Genomic DNA, 24,581 nt, shown 5'->3' on the forward strand with positions numbered 1-24,581 from the left:
AAACTGGTGGAGAATGAAAAGAGATAGAAAAACGTGAAAAGGGTTATAAATTGAAGAAATTGTAAAGTCGTAAATTGAGTTGATGAGAAAATGGGATTATTAAAGATATCGAAAGTTATGTAGGTCGATCCTGTACCATTTATTTATTTATTTTTTTTTTTATAAAAAAGAGCAATTATTTATAATTATAAATTTAATTAACATCTTTTTTTTTCGAAGTTAAACATTTAATATTAACTTATATTTTATTAGTTAATGTTTTGTTTCGATTTGGGTTTAATTTTATATTCTTCATACGATAATTAATTCTTTCATAATTTATACATATATATAAATTACGAAACATATAATTTATCTAAGACATAATACATTTTATAATAGTTAAAATGAACATATATATATAGATACGTTTTATAATATATTTCGTTAGCAAATTTCCTAGTAACTCCCAAAAGTTATATATATAATTATGTTATTATTACAAAAGGTATAGATATAAATGAGCAAAATAATTTATCAATAACTAGGTACTGGAATATTTTTAGATGATGCCAACATAATATAGATATTATATAAAGGTATATTTATTGAGCTTACATGTTCTAATAATATTTTTTGTTATTATACATATATAAATTAATAAATATGTATTATAAATATTTCGTTTTACTAAGGAGAATATATATGTTTTAAAATATTTTATTCTAAAACGATGAAATAAGGAAACTTTTTACATAAATTTAAAGTATTCTATTGAGTGCAATAATAAGTTTTTTTTAACATACAATGCGTAGGAGTAAGAATAATATTATATTAATATGCTACTAAATAATAATAAATATATTAGGATTATTTAATTCGATTATATGGATATACGATAGTTATATATATTATTAAACTTGTAATAATACTGACAATGGATAAAATGAAAAATGTATATTATGGCATCTAACTAATTAAACTTTTAGCGTGATGTTAGTATTAACACTATCGAGCAAGAGAATACAAATTTTATTAATAATTATACAACTCCCCTTAAAAATATAGTTTTTATATCTAAAAATAAATACTTTTTTATTATAAAATGTGCAATACATAATATATGTCTAGTTTATAAGTATAAATGTGTGCTTAAAATGATAACCTATGTTATATTGGTTCTCAGATTAATTCATTATTCTAACCAAAGTATGAATAAAATTTTAAAATTAAAGTTAATATATTTAAATTAAATTGTACGAAAACAATTATATATACTTGCTTTAATTTTTAGAATGTATTCTTTAATCATTTATATACTAAATAATAAGAATGAAAAGAAAATACACATTTTATATATACTAATTGCTACCCCCAAACATATTTATGTTCATGATATATTTTAATTGTGATAGTTCAATTAACCTAATTTGTACATTATGTTTTTTAATTTTAAAAATAAAATGAGATATTCACTCAAAACTATTCATTAATTTCATTTATATATAAAGAAGTGTTAATATATATACAAAGTTATTACACATTTTAAAATGGATCATTAATTTATATATTGATTAAATGTAAATGCACACAATATACCATTTAATTAGAAAAAATAATATTAATTAATTTATTAAATGTTATAATTTAAACAATTTTTCTTTCATTTATTGGAAATAATATTAAAGATCAATATATCACGAGGAATAATAACTTATATAAGTATTACATTAAGGGTATATAATGATGAAACATAAACATGTTTTTAAAAATCCTGGCAGCAATGTATTTTTGGTTCTTTAAATATTTATAATAATATAAAATTTGAAAATTACTTTATTAAAAAAACGAAAAAATGTATATTTGTCATTTGTGTGCAAACGTATAATAATTAGGACATATGTTTTATTTAAACTTATTGAAAGGTTACATAAAATTATACAAGAAGTTATTCCAAATATTATTAAGAATAGCGATATTTCGCATATGATAAAAACGATTCAAACAAATCACAAAATAAGGATACTTATATAAATTGCAATAAAAGTGGATATAAGTTTTATTTCATTATATTATTGTATATTAATTTAAAATTAATATTATTATTTAGAACAATACTAATAGTGCGTTTAACTTGTCATTTTATATAGATGAATCAAGCAGTTGTTTAACCTATTTTGTTGGAGTATATATATTTTATATAAAAACAATATGATGCCAATCTACAAATTAATAACAAAATTCCATTACAATGGGCGAGCAAAGAATGGTAAATAATTTTATTTTAAAATAAAACATGGCTACCCTTTATTTTATTGTGTTTGTTTTGTCTACAAATCATATTAAATTTTATTTCAATAAATTTTGCATTAATGTATATTTTTATTAATTTATATATATTTATTCTTAGTGTGAGTTATTTCTTGAAGCTGATAATTTTTTTAATGGTAAACATGTCATGCTGAATAAAATTAACAAATCCCCAGCATACAAACAATATTGCCCTAATAGAAGAGAATGTTCAAGTAACAGGGCAGGTATTGGCGCTTTGAGTACGCATTTATTTATCGATTTATACAATCTTGGAGGCATCAATTTTGAATATTTTATGATGTGGCTAGCTCATAAATTATTTAAGATAGTCAAAGACAAAGAGAATGCCAATGAAATGACTTTAAGTTCGGCTTATGACGAATATTTAAAGAACAATATGGGTAATTTTATATTTTGGAATCTTTTATATAATCAAAGAGATTTGCATGATGCTAATCTTAGGTATATGAATGAATTGTATACGTTACTTAATTATATATGTAATACAATTGCATATTATAAAACAAATAAAGAAAAACCTGGGAATCTTCGTCAGAATTCTGTAAATTGTCTTAATCAATATAGAAGCCTTTACAATACTTTCTATGGAAATGATTTATATCTGAATCTATTGGAAAAATTAAAAAAAATATATGAAGACTTTAGAGATTATGCTATTAAGAGTAATACTGATAAAAAATATAATATAAAAAGTCATCTTCTAGAACTTACACCAATAAATAAAAAATATTCACATTCTACGAACAATTTTAAAACATTTGATTCCAATGGTCCAGAGCGTATACCAAAAAATAAAGATAATGTCCAAAGTGTTCAAGATAAAGCAGTAAAAGATACAACAACCACACAAAAGAGTAAAACTAAAGGGATGGATCAAAGTAGTCAAAAGAGTACCACTAAAAATATAGATGACAATTTAAAAGTTTCAGAGCCTGTGTCTCAACAGGAGAAAGGCATTCAATTCCCAAAAACTGAAGATTCTTCATTAAAAGATGTGTCAAAAGCCTTAAAGCTTGTTAGCAATGTTTCAGATAGTCAAAAAACTCCAAATGGCCAAGACAGTCCAACCAATGAGTCAGAAACTAATAAAGATAGAATAGATATATCCCCAAACCCAAAAGGCATTCACGATGTTTTTGATTTATCAACTTTAAAAGAATATAGAGATTTAGTTAAACAGTATATTAAAAAATACAAAGAACATGTTACTAGTTCATATATTGGTATTCAAAACCATTTATACGAGAATATATGGCCTACTTTATATGAAACTTATAATACTTATGCAGATTATTATAAAAATTTTGATATAATGAAATATCTTAAAGAAGGAATCCAAGCAATTGAACCACAAAAAACTGAAATATTAAAGGACATTCCACCAAGTAAAGAGAATGAACTCGAAATTATATCTCCTTTACCAGATAGCAAAACACCATATGTCGAAAAATCAGAACCAAAAGACACCCAAACACAAATATCAGATGGTCAAGGAAATGAGCATTCGCAAGTGTTACTTTCTACACAAGAAACTGATTCAACAAATAGTGAACAAGAACAAATTTCAGATAATTCCTCTAAGGAACAACCCCAATCATCAGGTGGTTTTACCAATATAATGCCTCGTTTAGAAATTGAAGCAAGAACCATTAAAGCCGATGTACAAAATAACATATCTGAAATAGGATATCTAGGAAATGTATTTAAAGAATACAAATTAGTTGTATATTCAGTTATAGTTATAGCAACATTTGCTATTTTAACAGTTATGTATAAGGTAATAGAAAGAAAATTATTAAATAGAAAATTAAAAAATATGTATTACTACATATTTTGTGTATGCATAAAAATCAAATAACTATATATTTTTACTATTTTTATGTTAGTATTTATCATTTGGGTGGAGTAAACAATTGAAGAAAAAAAAAAATATGGAAAAGATTAAAAAATTGTGTAATGAAAATGATATCGGGAGGAAGCTGCAAATATATTAATCGAAAATAATCAATGGAATAATTATAAATTGAGTTGATAAGAAAATTGTATTATTAAGTATATAGAAACATATAGAGGAAGATTATATGGCAGGGTCCTGAGTTACATTTTTATTTAATTTTTTATAATTTGATAATATTTATTTATCTATGAAAGTTTACTAAATGTGATTATAATAGAAAAAATAATTTAAATATATATAGTAATATGTTATAAAAAATAAAAAAATATACATGCCATATTCCAAAATTTCAAATATCTAGATGAAGAAGGTTTAGGGTTTATAGTTTGGGTTATATTGAATTATATATATCATAATATGTTCATTTTATGAATATTTTTATTTAACGAAACTGTCTATTTTTATTCTACATTTCTGTTTTATTTAATATTATAATTTCCCAGCGTGATGTTACAATGGTAGGAAAATAAATAAACTGTTATATCATTTATATTTATGTTATATTTTATTTTTTCTATGAATAGATATGAAATTATTTTTTAAAGCAAACAGCGTTTTAGTTAGTTTATTATAATGTTCATATATATGTGCATAAAATACATTAACAATATGCTTTAAATAACAATATAAAAAATTATTACGTATACCATAACATTTGTATTGAATCATTCTGATCACTTCATTAATTTCATTACTATAAATGGTATTAAGATCAAATATCACTTCCAAATAAAAATATATGTCATGATACTATTTGCAATAAACAATGAGTCGTGATACTATTGGGAAAAATAATAAATCACGGTTTATTTTTACTATAAAGGACATATGTATTATATGGACAATATGTTTTTTATGGTAACAAATGGAGAAATATCGGAAAACAAAAAGTTGCTTCAATGGTGTATCGGAATTAAATCATTCTAAAGGAAGCATGCGGATATATATAAGTTTTGAATTTCAACACTAAATATTGACACATTTTAATAAATATAATATATGATTACATATATATATGGGATATACAAATTAAAATAAAATGTCACAAAAAAGGGAGATTTATAACATAAAGATATTTAAATGTCTCGAATTGTTGAAATTTGTTTAATTATATTAATTATATCAATCAATTTTTACAAGGTGTGTGATATACTTGAATTTTTGGTTTATTCTCATAATTTATCATAAAAATAGATAATATGAATCAGTAACTACAGTGGAATATTGATGGATACTCTGCTGTGGTATAATTATATGGTGATGGTTTTGTATCACTTTTTATTGTTGATGATGTATTTTTATTATATGATATTGTATTAGGGTTTTGTTTCACTGTCCGATAATGTTTTTTTAGTAATTCCATTCTTTTGATAATGGATTACACCAAACGTAGTACCAAATGCTAATGTTGCAAATAAAGTAGATATAACTGCAGCTTTGTTATTTTGAACTTTTCTAATAAACGAATTATTAGCATTTTTTTATTCTGTTTATAATTTCTTGGTTGGCTTCAACGTAATTATTAGATCCTGGGGTTAATACATTTATGGCCAATAAAAAGGCGACAAAATATAATGCTTTTGTTAACTCATTTTCGTATAAGTAAAAAAAGTATAATAATATTAACAATAGGAAAAAATATAATAAATTTATAAAGAGAATTAATCAAATATATTTGGTATATGACGAAATTTTATATTTAAATTATTGTATTTTTTGATGTGATTGAGATATGTAAAAATAGAGGTGATATAGTGTTTAAATGTTTGAGATATTATAATATATGTTTATTGAATATGAGAAAAATAAAAAGTTAATAGAGTAATTAAATTATGATTTAAGATTTTGATATGATGATAAATCGGTAATTCCGTGGAATATAATGTTTTTATACAATTTGTACAATTTTATTTGTTGGTTGTATTTAATGTTATATTGTGGTGATTTATTGGGGGGATATACATATTTTATATGATTTGAATAGAAACAATATATTTAATGTTACATATTCATAGATATATTATATAAATAAAGTGATTACATATCTATCTATGGAGATCATATATTATTTGAATTTGATAAACGACATCAAAGACGATAGTTAAGAGAAAAACTAAAAAAATACAGAAGAAAAAGAATCATTATATATGATTCGAAGAGTAGTGGTTATTCCAGGAATAGTAATAATGATTGATATATGTTAAGAAGCTGTATATTTGGAAGTAAGTAATTTTTGCATAATTTTATATAGTTTTTATGTTGTGGATCAGGGGTGAGGTTGTGTTTATGGAACCCATATATGGGTTAGGGCTAAATATTATATTGTATTTAATTTTTTATAATTTGAACACTAATTAAATATATGTACCACCACTGTATGTTTAAACTCGAGCTGAAGTCTAAATATACAACCAAAAAAGGGGTGCTGCCATTAATATGAAAAGGGTCACATAACATTTTTTTCATAAATTATAATATATATAATTGAGTGTTCATGTCGATTTAATATAATTAAAAAAATGTTTATATTGTATATATTAATTAATATTATGCTATATCATAATTATTTATTATATAAGACTTGTTAACCCAGAGTTATATTGAATTATGCATATCATAATATATTTCTTTATTTGATGAAATATTTTATTTAGTAAAACTTATTATTTGTGTCACTATTATTTTGATTTAATTATAACTTTCCAACCAAACTATATAGTAATCTTATATATCAGGGTAAAATTATAATAAAATTAATTTTGAATATTCATCTACATTACAATATAACCATAGGATAATGGGAATATTTTTATTGTTAATTAAACATATTACCAATATATAATAGGTAGTCATAAAATGTAGATGCATGGTATATCAATATAAAATTGAAAATACAACGATATCTATAAAAAATGTTTTATGTATCTAACATTTTTAGTAATAAAATAAAAATATGTACATTAATAGTAAATTAAATTATAGATATATGTATACTATCCTTTTATTTTCGATTATATATAGTTTCATTTTATGCTAAAGTTTTAAATTCAAATAATAGAGATAGTTCTATATACATTAATTTATTTACTATAAAGGTATAACATTAGATTAATCACTATTAATTTTTAAACATTATAATTTTGAGGTATATATAAATTGGAAATATATATTTAAAATAGTTAAAAAATAAAATATAAATATATTAATAAAATTTAATGTTATAGTTTGTTATAATACTTATAAACAACCTGGTATATAAAATTAACGTTATTGTACTAATATATATAATATTGTACCAATGATTAAAACTGAAATATGTTAATTTTGGGAAATATAGAGAATTATATATTAATGCAAAGTATATAGAAAAAATATGTAATAATTAATTTAATTTGAACTAATCATATTTTTATTAGGTTATTATATATATATAAAATCAAAAATATATTGTTATTACTAAATAATATATATTCTAAAATACTTAATTTAAAAACTATGAAACGAGGGAATATTATACATTGGTTTAAAGTATTTTTATTAAGTGCACTAACTATTCCGTTGTACTATACAGTGATATAGTAGTAACAATAATAATAGTAATGACAATATATAAAGTATTAAATACGAACAAATCATTAAATTCATTTGATTCGAATACATATATATATATATATTATTAAGCTTGCAATAAGATTAAAATTATATGCACAAAACACCAAATGAAATATTATAGCCTTCAACGAAGTATGCCTTTAATGTGTTAATATTAAAACTAACATTACCAAGCAAAATAATATTAATAATTCTATAGTTTACTTAAAAATATAGTTTATTATAAAACATATAGTACAATATTATTTATTAAAATTAAAAAGCTAACTATATATTTAGAAAAGTAATAATTATAAGTTATTTTTAATGTATACATTAATTGAAAGTTTTAGTGGTAGAAAATATAAAATATAATTAAACTATGAGAATAAGTAAATTTTATATGATTATAGATTTGTCTTACAAAACATACTTCCCTTATCTCTCCTCTCAAAGTGCAATATACCAACCTAATACATATAGTTTTCTATTATACTTTATAATTTGCACCAACATTTATTTATTTGTTATATATTTAACATTTACTAAGTATTATTTTAAAAAAAATATGCATTTAAAGACGTATTTATGCTTATAAATAACATAATAAATACGGTTTCAGTACTAATTGTCGTTTTAAACCGTGGGAAAGATGTGCAAAATATATTATAAAATCACCCAATAAGGTACATTTCTAAATTGAAGTATATAGGAATAAAAATAGAGTTATTGAAAATGTTAAATTATAATTGGAATGTATATATATTAATTAAAAATAATATTAGAATTATTTAATTTTCATAGAAAATGGAACATTCAACTTAATTTGTAAATGTTATAATTTTAGTAAAAACTGTATTATATATTATAAGAAACAAGCATATAAATATTTAATATATTAAAAAAAACTATTATTTATATACTTTTAAGGATTCTAGTAATAATAGAACTTTTTATTTTTTAGATATATACAATATTTAAGTTTTAGAAGGGCAATCATTAAAACATAAGATATAAATATATTCCTTTTCTATGTTCAAACATAAATATAAGGAAATATACATTAAATTCTTTATAAAAGTATATTCATTTTTATAATAAAGTTATACCATATTTTATTAATAATAGTCTTTTTTGTATAAAATGCACCATATCTATATTTAATCAAAATTTTATTAAACAACACTATATTTAAGGTAATTTAGCTAATTATCATAAATATAAATGTAACTTTTCTTTAGTAATAATATTATTTTATTATCCTATATTAATTTAATTATTGAAAATTTTATAATATATTTAACTACAGATAGTTGCTATATATAGGGCTAAAGTATTTGCGTCACATATTTGGGGCAGTGCATATAAAACAGATGATTCTATTCAATTTACAAATCAAAAATAAAATCCCATTATAATGGATGACAAAATAGTATATGCATTTTTTAATGATAATAGTTTCCTTTAAATTTTTTGATATTGTATTATATATAAATATCATTAAACTTTATTTTAATAAAATTTTTAATAATTCGCGTTTTTATTAATTGTTTTTAACTGCTTTCTTAGTGTAGAACGTTCATTGCTTTAAATAACTCGTTTTCCAATAAGTTGGGCGCAAGTGGAGACTATCAATTTACTATGAATGAAGGAATTTTTAGTAATTATTGTACTAATAACAACTGTAGTAGTAATCTCGACAAAATTAATGCTGGATGTTTATATTTGTTTGATGCATTCTTTAAGGATTCCTCTGTGTTTGCATCTGTTGCAAAAAGTAACATAAATATTGTTGAATACATTTTGATATGGTTAAGTTACATGCTAAACCTAAAGGAACACGTAGGAGTCACCAATCTACAATATTTTTATAATGTGTATATCCAGGGTGGTGATAAGTACAAAAATACTATAACTGATGTTGCAGAGTATAAAAATTATAAGGATCTTATAGATCAAAAAAAATATTTTTTGGGTATGGATAGTAATATTATATCTAATTTTTATGAAGTATTTAAATTATTATGTGAAATGTATACTAATTTTGATGATACGAAATTATATTGCTCAATCTGTCCAGAAAATGCTAATAAATTTGTTGATAAATATAAAGAAATGAATAAAAATTCTGACATTACTAGTAATAGTTCCTATAAACAACTATTGTCTACTTTATCAAATGAATATAATAATTTTAAAAATTATTGTACTAGTAAAGGTGGTAATTGTAAGGATATTCCATCTCTTCCATCGATAGAAACAGCAAAAATTATTGCAAATTTACCTGAACAAACTGAAAAAACTTTTGAACCAACTAAACAAGCTTTTGAATCAATTGTAGAAACTTCTGAACCAACTGTAAAAAGTTATGAACAAACTTCTGCACAAACATCTGAAGTTAAATCAAGTTCGTCGATAGGAAACAAATTAATTCCAGTTTTATCGATATTTGGTGCAATAGCATTTTTTTTAGGAATTTCTTACAAGGTAAATAATAAGGAATTAAAAAATTATTTTCATTAAATACATGCAAATGTTAACAAAAAAATAGCACGCTTCTTAACATTTTATATTAGTATTCGTTATTTGGATTTCGGAAACGAGTTCAAAAACAATATTTAAGAGAAAAACTAAAAAAAAGAAGAGAATGAATCATTAATATATGACTTGAAGAGAGTGACTATTTCAGGAATAGTAATAATGATTTATATATTTTAAGAAACTGTCTATTTAGAAATAACTTTTGCATAATTTTTATATAGTTTTTATGTTGTGGAATCCATATTTGGGTTAGGGATAAGTATTATATCTTTATTTATTTTTTTATAATTTGAACACTAATTTAATATATGTACTATACCCTATGTTTAATTTCGAGAAGTACAAAGACCGAATATGCAACCCAAAAGTGGATATAACCATTAATGTAAAAGGGGTTATATAGCATATTTTCCATAAAGCATAATATATACAATTGAGTGTTCATGCCGATTTAATATGATTAAAATAAAATGTCTATATTGCATATATTAATATAGATATTGACTATATATGAATTCATATTATTCTATATGATAATTGCCCATTATATAAGCCTTGATAGCCCATAGCTATATTGAATTATGGATATCATAATATTTTTCTTTATTTGATGAAAATTTTATTTAATAAAACAAATGATTTATATCATATTTATTTTGATTTAAATCATGTTATCCAACTGGACAGTAATAATAGATATTCATAAAATATCAACCGAGAATCAACAATACAAATTTATCTATAAAAGGTATTTTATGCATCTAACACTTTTAATAATCAATAAAAATGTGCATATTAATAAGAAATTAAATTATAGATATATGTATACTATCCTTTTAATTTTCGATTATGTATAGTATCATTTTATGCTAATGTTTTAAATTCAAATAATATAAATCGTTCTATATACATTAATTTATTTACTACAAAAGCATAATATTAGATCAATCACTATTAATTTTTAAATTTTAAAGATTTGAGGTATAAATAAATTGTATTTTAAAATAGTTAAAAGATAAGTATATTAATAAAATTTCATATCATATTTTGTTCTAATATATTGTCTAATATTTTTTATAACAATTTATCTAATTATTTTTCTAATAAAATACCTAATAAATTGTTTAATAATTTTTATAATAATTTTTTTAAAAATTATAAATAATATGATAGATAGAATATCGTTATTATTATATATATATTTGCATATTCTAATAAAATACTACACTAATAACTAATATTGTAATATTGTTTTATTGTGTAAATTTCATATAATTAAATAATAATATTAATTCTATCGAGAAGCCACATAATAATCAATTTTCTTTGAACTAATAATATTTATATTAGGTTATTATATATATACAAAATTTAAATTTATAATTTAAATATAATGTTTTTACGAAATATAATATATGTTATAAAATGTAATAATTTAAAACAATGAGACACGGACATATTCTACATTGATTTAAAGTATTTATATTAAGGGTATTAATTATTCCGTTGTACTATACAGTGATATATCAGCAACATAGTAATAGTAATAACAATATATAAACGTATTAAATACGAATAAATATATTATGTTAATTTGATACATTACATGGGTATAGCTTCATTATATATATTATTAAAGATATGATAAATTTAAAATTGTATGCATATAAGATCAAATGAAATATTATAACGTTTATTAAGTATGTTTAATGCGATAACCTTAGACTAACCGTACCAAGCAAAATAATATTAATAATTCCATAATGTTCGTTAAAAATATTCAATACATAATACATTTTGGGTTACACGTATCAATATGAACCTAAAATAGTAACTCATGTTGTATTGTTTTTAAAATTTATAATTATCAACTAGTCAAAAGTTATGTTAATATTATAAAAATACTAATTTAAAAGTAAATGGAATCATAATAATTACGTTTATTTTATTTTATTTTATTTTATTTTATAATTTTAAATAATATTTAGCATTTATTTATACATTAAATAGTTAATGTGTGTGAAAAAGAATAATATATATTAAATACCTTTTTAAAACCTCTTTATATATCATGGTTTGTTTAAAATTGAATTATATTGAATAGTTTATATTCCGCGCTCTATAGGTTTTTAAACCTATATAAAGATAGATAAATTACGCCCATAAAATATTAATAAATAAAATTTATGTGTAGAGAAAATTTTGGATGTAAATAAAGTTATTGAAGAGAATTAAAAAAAAAATTATATATATTAATAATAATTTAAAAGTTATGCATATACACTTAGAAAATAGGACAATGTAATTTAATTTTCAAATACTATGATTTGACCAAAATTTGCATTATATTAGAAAAAGGTATGATGAACATTAAATGAAAGAATGGACGTAAATAAAATATTTGCACAAATTATAACACTTATATTTGTCTGTTGACAAAATTAAATACCTGCATATGAATCTTTATATAAAGAATATATGAGCAAATTATATACAAAGTAAGAATTCATAAAACGGAAAAAAGAGGTTTTGTGATGGTAATTTAAAATAGGTGTCATCCATGAAAACAAATGAATTTTTTAATATATGTATCAGAATATTAAATTGTTTAAAAGATACAATGGGAAATATATGTTTATACATTATAAAAAATATTTTTTAAGTGCATAATAACTATCAATTTTGATGCTTTATTTAGTATATTAATAAACATTGGGACAAAAGGGGCATTCACATTCATCTACGAAAAAAATGGATAAATGTATATAAGAAATGTTTCAATTTTTTGGAAGATGGATATCATATATTATAAATATGTGTATTTATTCAGAGTATATTTTTTGATAAATGTTAAAATGAGAATAACGCAATAAAAATGTAAAATAAATGATGAAATAAGATTATTATGCTATTAAATTGTTTATATTGCTTTACAGAGGTAACATAGGTAATATCAATTAATTCGTCTTTTTTTTAATTATAAATCCAGATAAGTTAAAATATATTTTTCTAATTTTTCCTTTTTAATATCCTCTTCCGAATCAATATCAATTTTTAATGAATTTGAAAATTCGGAGATTGTGTTTATATATGTTTTTTGATTGGCATTGTTGTGGTCATTTATATTTGTTGAACCACAGACCATTATAGTTGTGTCTTTTGATATCTACAAAATGGATATAAAAATACATCATTTGTATAAATTATGGTGCAATCATTTAATATGAACAGAAATAATTTTTACTTCAACTTTTGTGGCTAAAGGATAAGGATATTTTGGAGATGATTGCGTAGGATTTCGGTAACGTTGTTGTATGATTATTAAATTTGGATTATATATATGAGTAATTCTTCCTAAAAAAATTATAAAATTGGATACATAAAAATAAAATACTATGGAATTAGCACAATAAAAACCCCAATTTTGGATCATATAAAATTGGAAATAATAAAGCAAGAAACGACGCATAAGGAGTAACAACCATGCATTAAATAGAATGATTATTTTTTTTGTATACCATTAATAAAGTTTTCATCATAATATTGATCACCATGTGGATTCCATAGTTTGTTTACTATATCATTATACTAATGGCAAAAAATATATAATAATTTTTTTATTTTGGGTTAACTTTATAGATTGTAATATTTTTCTCTTTAATTCATATTTTATCGGGGGTTCGAATTTTAAAATTAAGTTTTTCAATGTATGCATTTTCATGTTTCTTAAAATATATATTTGTATCAAAATCAATATCAGTAATTAAATCGTAATTATCTGTATTTGTACCATGGTGTTGTAAAAGTGACTCAGGTATATTCATACGTTTTGTTGCTTGTTCAATTTCTTCAGGATCTGTGCATAATAGTGGGGTGTTTTGTTCATGTCCTTTATCCGATTCATCATTGGCCAAAATGGATATATTTTTAATTAATATTTACATTTTTAATTGTAAAAAAAATAATTTGTAAAAAAATAATTTGTAAAAAAAATAATTTGTAAAATGGTATACTAACTATCCAAAGTTATACAGGTGTGTATTTACATAAATATGTATATAATATTCTCTTATATGAAACACATATATTGTCCTATTTGATTACACAAATTTGCCTAGAGTAACTTTTTCTAGAGAAAGTTCAGCTGCAAGGGTTTTACGGCTCATATATATGAATACGGTTAAAAGAGAAACCCAAATTTTAATATATCCTTTATTCATTTTGGACATGATAAATAAAACGTTAAAAATTAATATTTATTTAAAAAAATAAAGATTAATACGACTATTTAATTATTAATGCGCATACTTAATTGAATTTATAAATTCAATATATTTTTTATTTAAATTGTTCTTTATAAGAAAACAATAAAAACCAATGGTCTCCCCAATACTGAATATCAAAAAATAAATAATATAAATATTATATATATTGCATTATGAATACACAAACTTTTTATCATGGTTCGTTAAGCTAAAATAAAAACTAAAATTTGTAAGATATTCATACATATGGGGTTAATATACCTTATATTTGCAAAAAATCGAACAAAAGCAATATTATACACTACCAATTGTGTGTAACTGATAGCAAAACTACCATTTAAAATGCAAAGAGGAATGATTATAAAAAATATATTAACTTTAATATAAAATTTGATATATATGATTTGAATATGATGATATTTGTGGATACATATGTCAATGAATAAGCGATTAGGGGAGAAATACATTATAATAAGATTATATAAAAGTAATAGTTTTGGTGTTTTTTCCATTAGTTTTGGGTATAAAGCATGTCTATACATTTTAAGCATTAAAAGAGACTAATTTGAGGTTAAATTACTTATTATGGTTGCAATTGCACAACTACAATAATAATATTACAAATTCATCATAAAATTTATAATAAATCCTGTTTTATGTGATATTTTTTATTATTTTTAATTTCAAATTTACTAAATAAAATGTTTGCAATTTAATTCTTAAGTTGATAAAAATGATGTATCCTTAATAGTATTGATACCCATTTTGTTATGTAAATTAGTGTGAATTATAAAATATGTTTTTATATGCAAAACAAATATTTATATAATAAGGATTGAAACAAAAAAAACAAAAACAAAAAAAAATGTAAAATTGCAAATATTTAAAACATAATGGGAAATTTTTTATGTGATTTTATTTTGTATGTAATTATAATACCCATTGATGTATTAATTTGGTATTATAAATTACAATTTATAAATGTGTTTAAATATATAACATTCAACAATTAGCATTTGTATGCGTAATACAAAAAATATTTTAAACATAAAATTGTTGCATTAATATGGTAAATATTCATATAAAATACTTTTTGTTATTTGTAGTTGTAAATTCCCTATAATATTAACTTTTATAGACAAATGGTTTTTAATTAAATCATAAATCTTCATTCATATCTATTTCTATAATTTCATCTTCTCTTTTAAAAAGGTCATTTTCATTTTCATCATAAAAACTTGTAGATTTATCGAATTCCATTTCATCTTTATCCTTTTTTTCTTTTGTTCTTATAATTAAATAGTATGCTACTAAACCTAGTGTAATTGCTCCGGCATATCTAACCGAATTTCCTGTATTTTTTGTTTTGGAAGAGTTTTTTCTATCTGAGCTTGAGTATTGGTGATTTTTGTTTATATTGTTTGTATGATTAATATGATGATGATATGTATGGTTAATATGTTCTGTTTGCGTTATTTCTTGTTGCCTATTAATAGTAGGTAAATTATTACGATTTTTCATCTCCTGTTTTCTATTTTTTAAATCGTTTATAATTTTTGAATTTTTCTGTATTAAATTATTAACCATGTTTTGACTCGTATCTAAATCACGAATTATGATATTGGCATCTTCTTCATGTTTTTTGGCAACATTATATGATACATTATTATTGTTATTATATTTTGATTTTATTAAATTAATTACTTTGTTAATATGAGAAATTATTGATGTAACGTTATTTTTATTATCTATAATGGTGGGTAATTTTATTTCGGATTCTTTATTATAATTGACGACTTTTTGTATTATATCGTCTATTTCGTCTTTATTTGGATTATTTTGGATTTGTTTAGTTTGTTGCTCAACATAATTGTTTATAGTATTGATATATTTGGTTATTTGTTCGCTTCTGATTTCATAAGTAGAATTTTTAATATCTTCTAAACTCTTTTGTATTTGGATGAGTTCGTTTTCTATAGTTAAATCCTTAGAAAGATGTTTTTTAACATCATTTACATTTTTTGATATGGTAGATATAATATTATTTATATTGTTATTACCATAAAATTGAGCTTTGGTTTCATCTATTTTATTTAGAATTTCCTGAAATGATTGAATTGTGGTTTTTAAAGTTTCTTTAATTTTTGATACATTATCTTCATCATTGTCTTGGATATGTTGTTTGATTATATTATTATCATTTTCATAAGTTGTAACAAAATTTAAAATGCTTTGGACTTTTTCCTTTAATTTGGTAATTGTGTCTATATATAAGATTATATTTTCGTTTTCTTTATTACTAATATTTTTTATTTCATCTATATGACTTTCATAATTAACAATATCATGATATATCTCTTTAAGTGTATTGAAGTTGGGAATTGGAGTTTCACTTAGTGCATGAAGGAATTGATCTTTTTTATCAGAAATGTTTTGACCAATTTTCTTTAAACTATTTAAATTTTCTGTTAATTGATTTTCCTGCAGCTGTAAAATATTATCAAATTGTTTGGATATATCAAAATATTTTTCATTAATGTGACCTATATTTAATAATTTAAAGACATGCATTTTTTTATAAAGTTGTTTTATGGATTCAATTGATTTATGAAGTTCAGAATTGAAATAAAGCATTTGTATTTTATTATTGTGTAATGTATCGGCATCGATATTATTTGAATCTATTGTAAATAGGTCGGTCAAATTGTTGATTGTCTTAGTTGCTTCCCTTTCCTTTTCTATTAAATTATTATTATCATTAGTTGCATCTGCAAACATACTTTTTACATATTTGTTTGTTTGATTTAAATTATATTTTATTTGCAATGCGTCTATGTCATCATTTAAAGTATTGGAAGTATCATCAATGTATTTTAAAAATTCTTTTGAAAATTTCGTTGCAGATGTTATGAATTCTGAGTAATCAGTTATTTTGATTTTAAGAGTCTCAACTAATGTTGTATATGTAAAAAGTAGGCATTCCTTTCTCATTTCTATTAATTTATTAATTAAATCATTTTTTTCTATTATTTTATCCTCAATTTGTTTTATTTCAGTATTAAATGCGTTAGTTAGTTCTTTTAGTTTTTTTTTAGATTGTAAAATATTATTATTTTCCTCTGAAGAATCGTAATTATTTTCCTCTAAAGAATTGTAATTATTTTCCTCTGAAGAATTGTAACTATTTTCCTCTGAAGAATTGTAATTATTTTCTAACTCTTCTATATCTTTAATATCATTATTAAATTTTTCTTCCATAGCTGTTACATCAAAATCTATCCCAAGTTTTTCTTTTTCCTGTTTATAATTATTGCTTTTTTCTTTGATTTGATCATACTTTGACGATTCTATAATGATATCATAATTTTGAGAGTTACATGATAATTTGTTTAATTCGTTAGATTTATGCAAAAGTAGTTTAACTTCATTTAATATTTGTTCTTTTTTATTTTTTAAATCACTTAATGTGTCTTTTAACTCATTGGTTGCTTGGACTTTTTCATATAAACGTCGGTTTTCGAGTATAAGATTTAATGTTTGTTGTTCTTTTTTATGCAATTCTTGACTTTTTTTTAATATATCAAGAAGAATATTGTAAGAATCGCTTATTTTTGTATATGTTTCTGATATTCTTTGGGGAGATGGAATAAAGGTTAGCGTATCTTCTTTTTGGGAATCCAAGTAAGGTAATATAGCTATATTAATGTTTTCAAGTAAATCTATCCCAGAGCTGTTTTTTATTTGAATATTTAAAGAATTTGCTAATTTAGAAATATTTCTAAATATGTTTTCTGCCTCATATTTATAACTATAATATTTTTTACTGACAATATTTGCATATATTTCTTTTGTTTGGTTTAGTATATCTAATAATGAATTTTCATCAGTTGAATTTTTAACATTATTAATAGAGTTTGAAATATTATCAAACCCTTCGTTAACTTTTAAATATTCGTTTTTAAACTTATCATTCACTGTATTTAATTTGTTTTTAAAATATGTGACTATTCTATCAAATTCATTTCCTTTTATATAATCTAAATAGGATTTGGCTTTATTTACATTTTCTATATTTTTTAAGAGTTCACTTTGTGCGGTGATTCGTGTATTTTTAATTTGATTATATGTTATGGATTCTTTTGAAACCGTTTCTAAATAATCTGTTATTAGATTGTATGATTTAATATATTCTTCATATATGTTATTCATTTCTTTATTATATTTTTCCAAGTTTTCATTAGTGTCAATACCTTCTAAATCATTAGTGTTAAAAGAAGATATTAGATTCTCTATTGTTGGTTTTATTAATTCTTTTGTTGATTCAATTTGGTTTTTATTTTCTTTGGTGATTTCATTTATTTTTTCTACAATTCCAATCTCGTAATTTTTTTTATGCTGGTTTACATCGCTTTCTATTTTTTCAATTTTGGAATTAACTTCATCTAATTCTTTTTTTTGGTCTTCAATATTTTTTTTTTGGTTTTTGAGAGATTCGAAAAGTTTCTCAAGGGTATTTAATTTATCCCCGTTCTCTTTTAGTTTTGTTTCTTGACTATCTATAGATAAAGTTGATATTTGTTTCTCTATATTTTCGGTCTCTTTTAAACAACCATCTGATTTTTTTCTTATATCCTTTATTTTTAAGAATTTTGTTTCGAATGGCTCTACGGATATTTTAATATCTGTTATTGCTTTATTAGATTTATCATTGTTAGCGACTTCATCTTCAATATGAATTTGTTCGTTTTTTATTTCATTCATTTTTTGTTCAGATTTGCCTGATTGCGATATACAATTTTTGTGTGTCTCTTTTATTTCCTTTATGATTTGTTCTGAATCTGTTTTTGTTTTATCAAATTTATTTTTTAATGCTAATGCAGAATATTTATTTAAAAGCACAGTTACATCTTGTTTATATTTTTCAAATAATTCCTTATTTTTTTTGATTGCTTTTGTATTTTTATCAGCCTCATCTTTATAACCATTAGACTTATTCTTGTGTTCTTTCAATTCATTGATATTATAATCATTGCTATTAGTGCCATTATTTTTTTTAATGTTTAATATATATTGTGATTTAGTATCCGCCATTTCTATATTATTAAAGTTTAATAATACATTTTTATTATACTCTTCGGCATTTTTAAAATAAGTGTTGATGTTATTTTCTTCGTTTAAAATATAAGTTTTTAAATCTGTAATATTCTTTATACACCCATCAATATCTTTATCATCTATGGTTGACTCTATTTTCGATTGACATTCTTTTAAACTTGAATTTTCTTCGATTTTTTTAATTATTTTTTCTGAATTACTTAATTCATTATTTATGCTTTTATTATTTTTATCAATTTCATTAGTATATTCTTTTACTTTATCAATAATCTTTTTAATTTTATTTAATTTTAAGATATTATATATGTTCTCAACTTTTCTTAAATATTGATTAATATCAGTATTATTATTTTGGGATTCTAAAACATTTTTTTGTAACTCCTTTTTAATATCATCTATATTTGATTCCTTAGAAAATTCTTGTATTATTTTTAAAGAATTTTTATGGATATCAGAAATACTTTTTTCATGATTCTTACTAATAGTGTGATAATTTTTGTCGTCATCATGTGATATTTTAAGTGCTTCCATTTCCTTATTTATGCCCATTTTTATCTTCATTTCTTTTTCTATTTTTTGTGATTCTTTTTTTATATTATCAAGATCATCTATATATGCTTCCATTGCTTTTATCGTATGTTCAGCCTTTTTCCTTTCTTCATCAATTTGTTCCAAAAACAGGTTTCCTAAACTTTGTCCATATGATAAATTTATATCTTTTAATTTTTCTAACGAAGTTTTATCATTTTCTATTTCTGATATTTCATTTAATAATTTATTTATTGCCTTATATATATTTTTTTTTTTGTCTATTTTTGCTACTATATTTTCTATTTTTTTTTCAATTTCCTTTGGATCCTCGTTATATATTGTTTTATTTGTTACTTTTTTTAATTTATCTATTTGCCCTTTTATTTCGTCAACATGGCTCTCTGAATTTTTTTTTATTTCCGTCAATGTCTCTATACTTTTATCGATTTTTTGGTCTAAGGTATCAATATCATTTTTAATTTTGTTAATTTCATCAGGATATTTAATATTTTCCTCTTTCCCAAAATCATGAAAATCATAATTTTTTAATTTTTCCTTTATTTCATTCAAATTGGTTACGTTTGCTTTTACCTTTTCAAGTACTTGAGTATTTAGTAATTCTATATTTTTTCCAATTTCATTTTCTGTTTCTTCATTAATATTATAAATGGATGTATAAATTGTTATTTCAATATTTGAAACAATTTTATTTATATCTACATTTTTTTTCTTAATATCATCAACAGCTTTTTCTTTTTCATTGAATTGTTTATATAACATGTTTTCTTTATTTTTTCCTAAATTTGCTTTTAAATCATTAAAATATGTTATCAATTCGTTGTTATTTGATTCGTGATTATTTAAAGACATTTCTGTGAACTTTTTTTCTAATTCTGTCTTTTTATCTGTTAATATATTTTCAAACTTGTCTGTATAAAATTTATCTATTGAATTAGTTTCTTTTATGGTTTTAATATTTTGATTTAATTTGTCTTTTAATATAGTTTGTTTATTACGAAAATTTGTTATTAATTCATTTGTATTCAGACATACTTTTATATACTCATCTACCTTTTTAAGTATATTAATGTTTTGACATTCCTCTTCAATGGATTTTTTTGTTTCATTAATTAAAGATTTACTATCATTAAATCTTTTTTCATATTTTTTTAATTCTTCATCCAAAACTTCTGTTTTTATTTTATTTGTTAATTCAGTAAATTTATTATGTTCTGAATCGACATTTTCATTATAAGTATTGTCAAACTTAACATATTTATCTACATTACTTAAGAATGCGTCTTTCATACTTTTTACCTCATTGATGGTTTTTGATATTTCATCTTCGTTAGATGATATTGTTTTCATATGTTCTTTGAATTGTTCATAGTTTTGTTTTGCTTCTCCTTCCTTTGTATTGTCTATATTAATTTGATCATTATAATGCTCTCTGATTTCTAATATGTTAGATTTATATACACTTAATTGGACATTTTCCTTAGTGTAGTTATTTATTTTATTTGATAGTCCTTTCTCTTTATTTTTAAAGTCTTCTAACGTTTTATTTAGCTCGTTAGTAATTTCCCCATATATATATTTTTTTATATCCAAAATTGTTTCTGATAGTTTGTTGTTAGTTTCTATATTCTTTATATGTGATTTAACTATTTCAGTTTCCATGTTTTTGATTTTATTATATACATTATCTATTTTCGATTTTAAAGTTTCAAGTTCTGTTTTGTTTTCTGTATTATCAATGGTATTCCCTTGAACTACAGAAGACATTTCATTGTAAAGTTGATTAATATCACCTATATAAATTTTGTCGAAATATGATTTTATTGTATTATACATTGTATTTTTTTTTTCTATATATTCCGTAATTTGACATGGTGATTGCTTAGATAATTCATTAATGTATGTATTATTTTTTTCTATTTCTTTCTTTAAGTCAACTGCTTTTTTAACATATTCAATTTTCTCAGTTATGTCTTTTATTTTTTTGTTTAATTCTAATTTTAAGTCTTCTACATATTTCTTTTCAGCCACCTCATCTAAATACTTTTTAAATAATTCTTTAATTTTTATTTCCAATTGAACAGTTTCTTCGTTTTCTTCGTTTAATTTCGTTAATATTTCGGTTTTTTTCGTTTCCCAAGTTTTTGCTAATTCGAGAGAAGTTTTAAACCCTTCTTTTCTTTCATCATAAGTTAATTTATCTAATTCTCGTTTTATTTGAGAAGTAATATTAAATTTTTCTAAACTGCCATTAGTTTTTAATTGTATCATAGACTTATTCAAATTTGTAAATTTATCCATATGTGGTAAAATTAATGATATTGTATTTTTCATTATATCTTTGGATTTATCAAGATTTTGGTTATTTTTATAAAATTCCCATTTGTTTTCAAATACTTTAAGGAATTCATCTTCTAGTGATTTGAATGTAGATTGGGGTTTCACCAAACTAAAATTATAAATATCATCGTTTTCTATTATATTTCCATCTGAATCTACTTTGTTTATTAATAATTCCCCTAGCGATTTAAAAAAGTATATTAAGGAATTATTATAAGTAATACGTATTGATTCTAAATTTTCTATAATTGTATAATTATAATCTAAAATACTATATGCCTCAGCCATTTTTTTTATTTCATTAAAATATTTAGCACAATTTTTATTATCAATAGTGGTGTTGGTACATTTGTTCACAAAAGCCTCTTCTTTTTTACATATTTTTATGTGTTTATCATGTTTATTTTTAATATCCTCGAATTGTTTTTTTATAAATTCTAGTTTTGTTACAAGAGTCTTTAGATTATTGTTTTGTTTTAATTCGTTTATTAGAAAATCTATAAATGGAATTATTTCTTTATCTTGGGGAACTTCCCAATTTTGTTTACGAAATGAATTGAGATGCATCACATTTTTACAAAATTCATAATTTTTCTGAGTATTATTATTGAGTTTGCTGCTGTTTTTACATTTCTCTTTATACACCTTTTCTTCATATGAAATAATATCATTTGGTTTATTTTTTACTTTTTCAAATCCATTTTTTAAACAATTTACAAAATTTGTTTTTGATAATGTATATAAATTATAGTCATCCTTCGAAGGGTCATTATAAAAATTATAAAAAGAATTGTGTATATTGCTCAATCTATTTATTAATTCCATTTTTTCAGTGTTGCATGATTTCTTTGTTTCTATGACGTCATTAAGAACCTCATCATTATCTTTATTTATTTTATTATAATCAATGGATTGACCTATATTTAAGTTATTTAACATTTTTTGAATATATTTAACAGAATATAGAGGTTTATAAAAAAACAACAATACGCTTTCATCATCATTTACACCATATATAGTATCGACCGCATTGAATACATATTTATTCATTTGAGATATATAGGTTATTTGTAAAAAAGACTTATTAATTTCAATTAGCCTGTTATTTGTTTTTTCATGTTCATGATTAAAATTTCTAAAATCACCAAGATTATTTGTCTTATTATATTCATTATATAATGTGAGTTTTGTATTGTTTATGTCTTTTTTATTTTGAAAGGCGTTATTATTTATTAAATATGTCTGTATATATTTTTCATTATTAATGGAATTATTTTTATTATTATATTGTTTTTCATTTGAAAAGTTTGAATTATTAAAATCACTTTCTTTTAAATTATGGTATAGGTTATAATTGTTTGAATTTGGGGCATGTTTGTTGTTATTTTTCTTAATTTGGATTCCACATATTATATCTGCATATTAATGGTGAAAAAAATTAAATAATAGTATAGGAATATACAAATTTGCATAATTAATACATACGCATATATTAAATAAAATATGTAAAACCACGAATTGAAATAATTTGTTAAAGATCTCTATTATTACCAAAGGAGATAAAAAATGTAGCCAAACTAATAATATAAATATATTTTTTCATGATTAAATATAATATATATTTTTGAGTTAAAAAAATGTATTATATATATGCGTTTTCTATATTTATGATGTTTTTATTTGATTTTATTTCTTAATATTAATGTTGTTCTACATTAATTGTTTTAATTTTCTAATTTTTGGTCATTTTATTTAAATATAATATTCTTCATGTTTATATATAAATAAAAAATATATGTTTAAGTATATAAAACAAATTATTTTCCACTAAATAAAAATTTTAAATTAAAAATTACAGTTATAACCAATAATTAAAAATTAACAACTTATTTGTTGGTGTGTAGATAAAA

At 21.6% G+C, this 24,581-nt stretch overlaps 3 protein-coding genes and 1 pseudogene across 3 annotated transcripts, besides 1 other annotated feature; 2 read left to right on the forward strand and 2 right to left on the reverse strand.

Moving 5' to 3' along the window:
• Positions 1 to 2,230: 2,230 nt before the first annotated feature.
• On the forward strand, positions 2,231 to 4,307 carry PBANKA_0943900 (BIR protein; the record flags this gene model as incomplete). Its single annotated transcript, XM_034565055.1, has 3 exons — positions 2,231 to 2,248; positions 2,390 to 4,090; positions 4,200 to 4,307. 3 exons carry the CDS (start codon positions 2,231 to 2,233, stop codon positions 4,305 to 4,307), a joined length of 1,827 nt encoding a protein of 608 aa, XP_034421790.1.
• A 4,971-nt stretch (positions 4,308 to 9,278) lies between these two features.
• PBANKA_0944000 (BIR protein) lies at positions 9,279 to 10,512 on the forward strand (the record flags this gene model as incomplete). The annotated part of the gene is made up of 3 exons (XM_034565056.1): positions 9,279 to 9,293; positions 9,431 to 10,348; positions 10,438 to 10,512. The coding sequence occupies 3 exons, from the start codon at positions 9,279 to 9,281 to the stop codon at positions 10,510 to 10,512; spliced, it is 1,008 nt and encodes a 335-aa protein (XP_034421791.1).
• Positions 10,513 to 13,373: 2,861 nt separating this feature from the next.
• PBANKA_0944021 lies at positions 13,374 to 14,188 on the reverse strand (annotated as a pseudogene).
• Positions 13,374 to 14,188: a sequence feature (fam-a protein, pseudogene).
• Positions 14,189 to 15,825: 1,637 nt separating this feature from the next.
• On the reverse strand, positions 15,826 to 24,274 carry PBANKA_0944041 (reticulocyte binding protein, putative; the record flags this gene model as incomplete). Its single annotated transcript, XM_034565057.1, has 2 exons — positions 15,826 to 24,086; positions 24,223 to 24,274. The coding sequence occupies 2 exons, from the start codon at positions 24,272 to 24,274 to the stop codon at positions 15,826 to 15,828; spliced, it is 8,313 nt and encodes a 2,770-aa protein (XP_034421792.1).
• Positions 24,275 to 24,581: the final 307 nt, after the last annotated feature.

This window comes from Plasmodium berghei (genome assembly GCF_900002375.2).
Source record: "Plasmodium berghei ANKA genome assembly, chromosome: 9".
Lineage (NCBI taxonomy): Eukaryota > Apicomplexa > Aconoidasida > Haemosporida > Plasmodiidae > Plasmodium > Plasmodium berghei.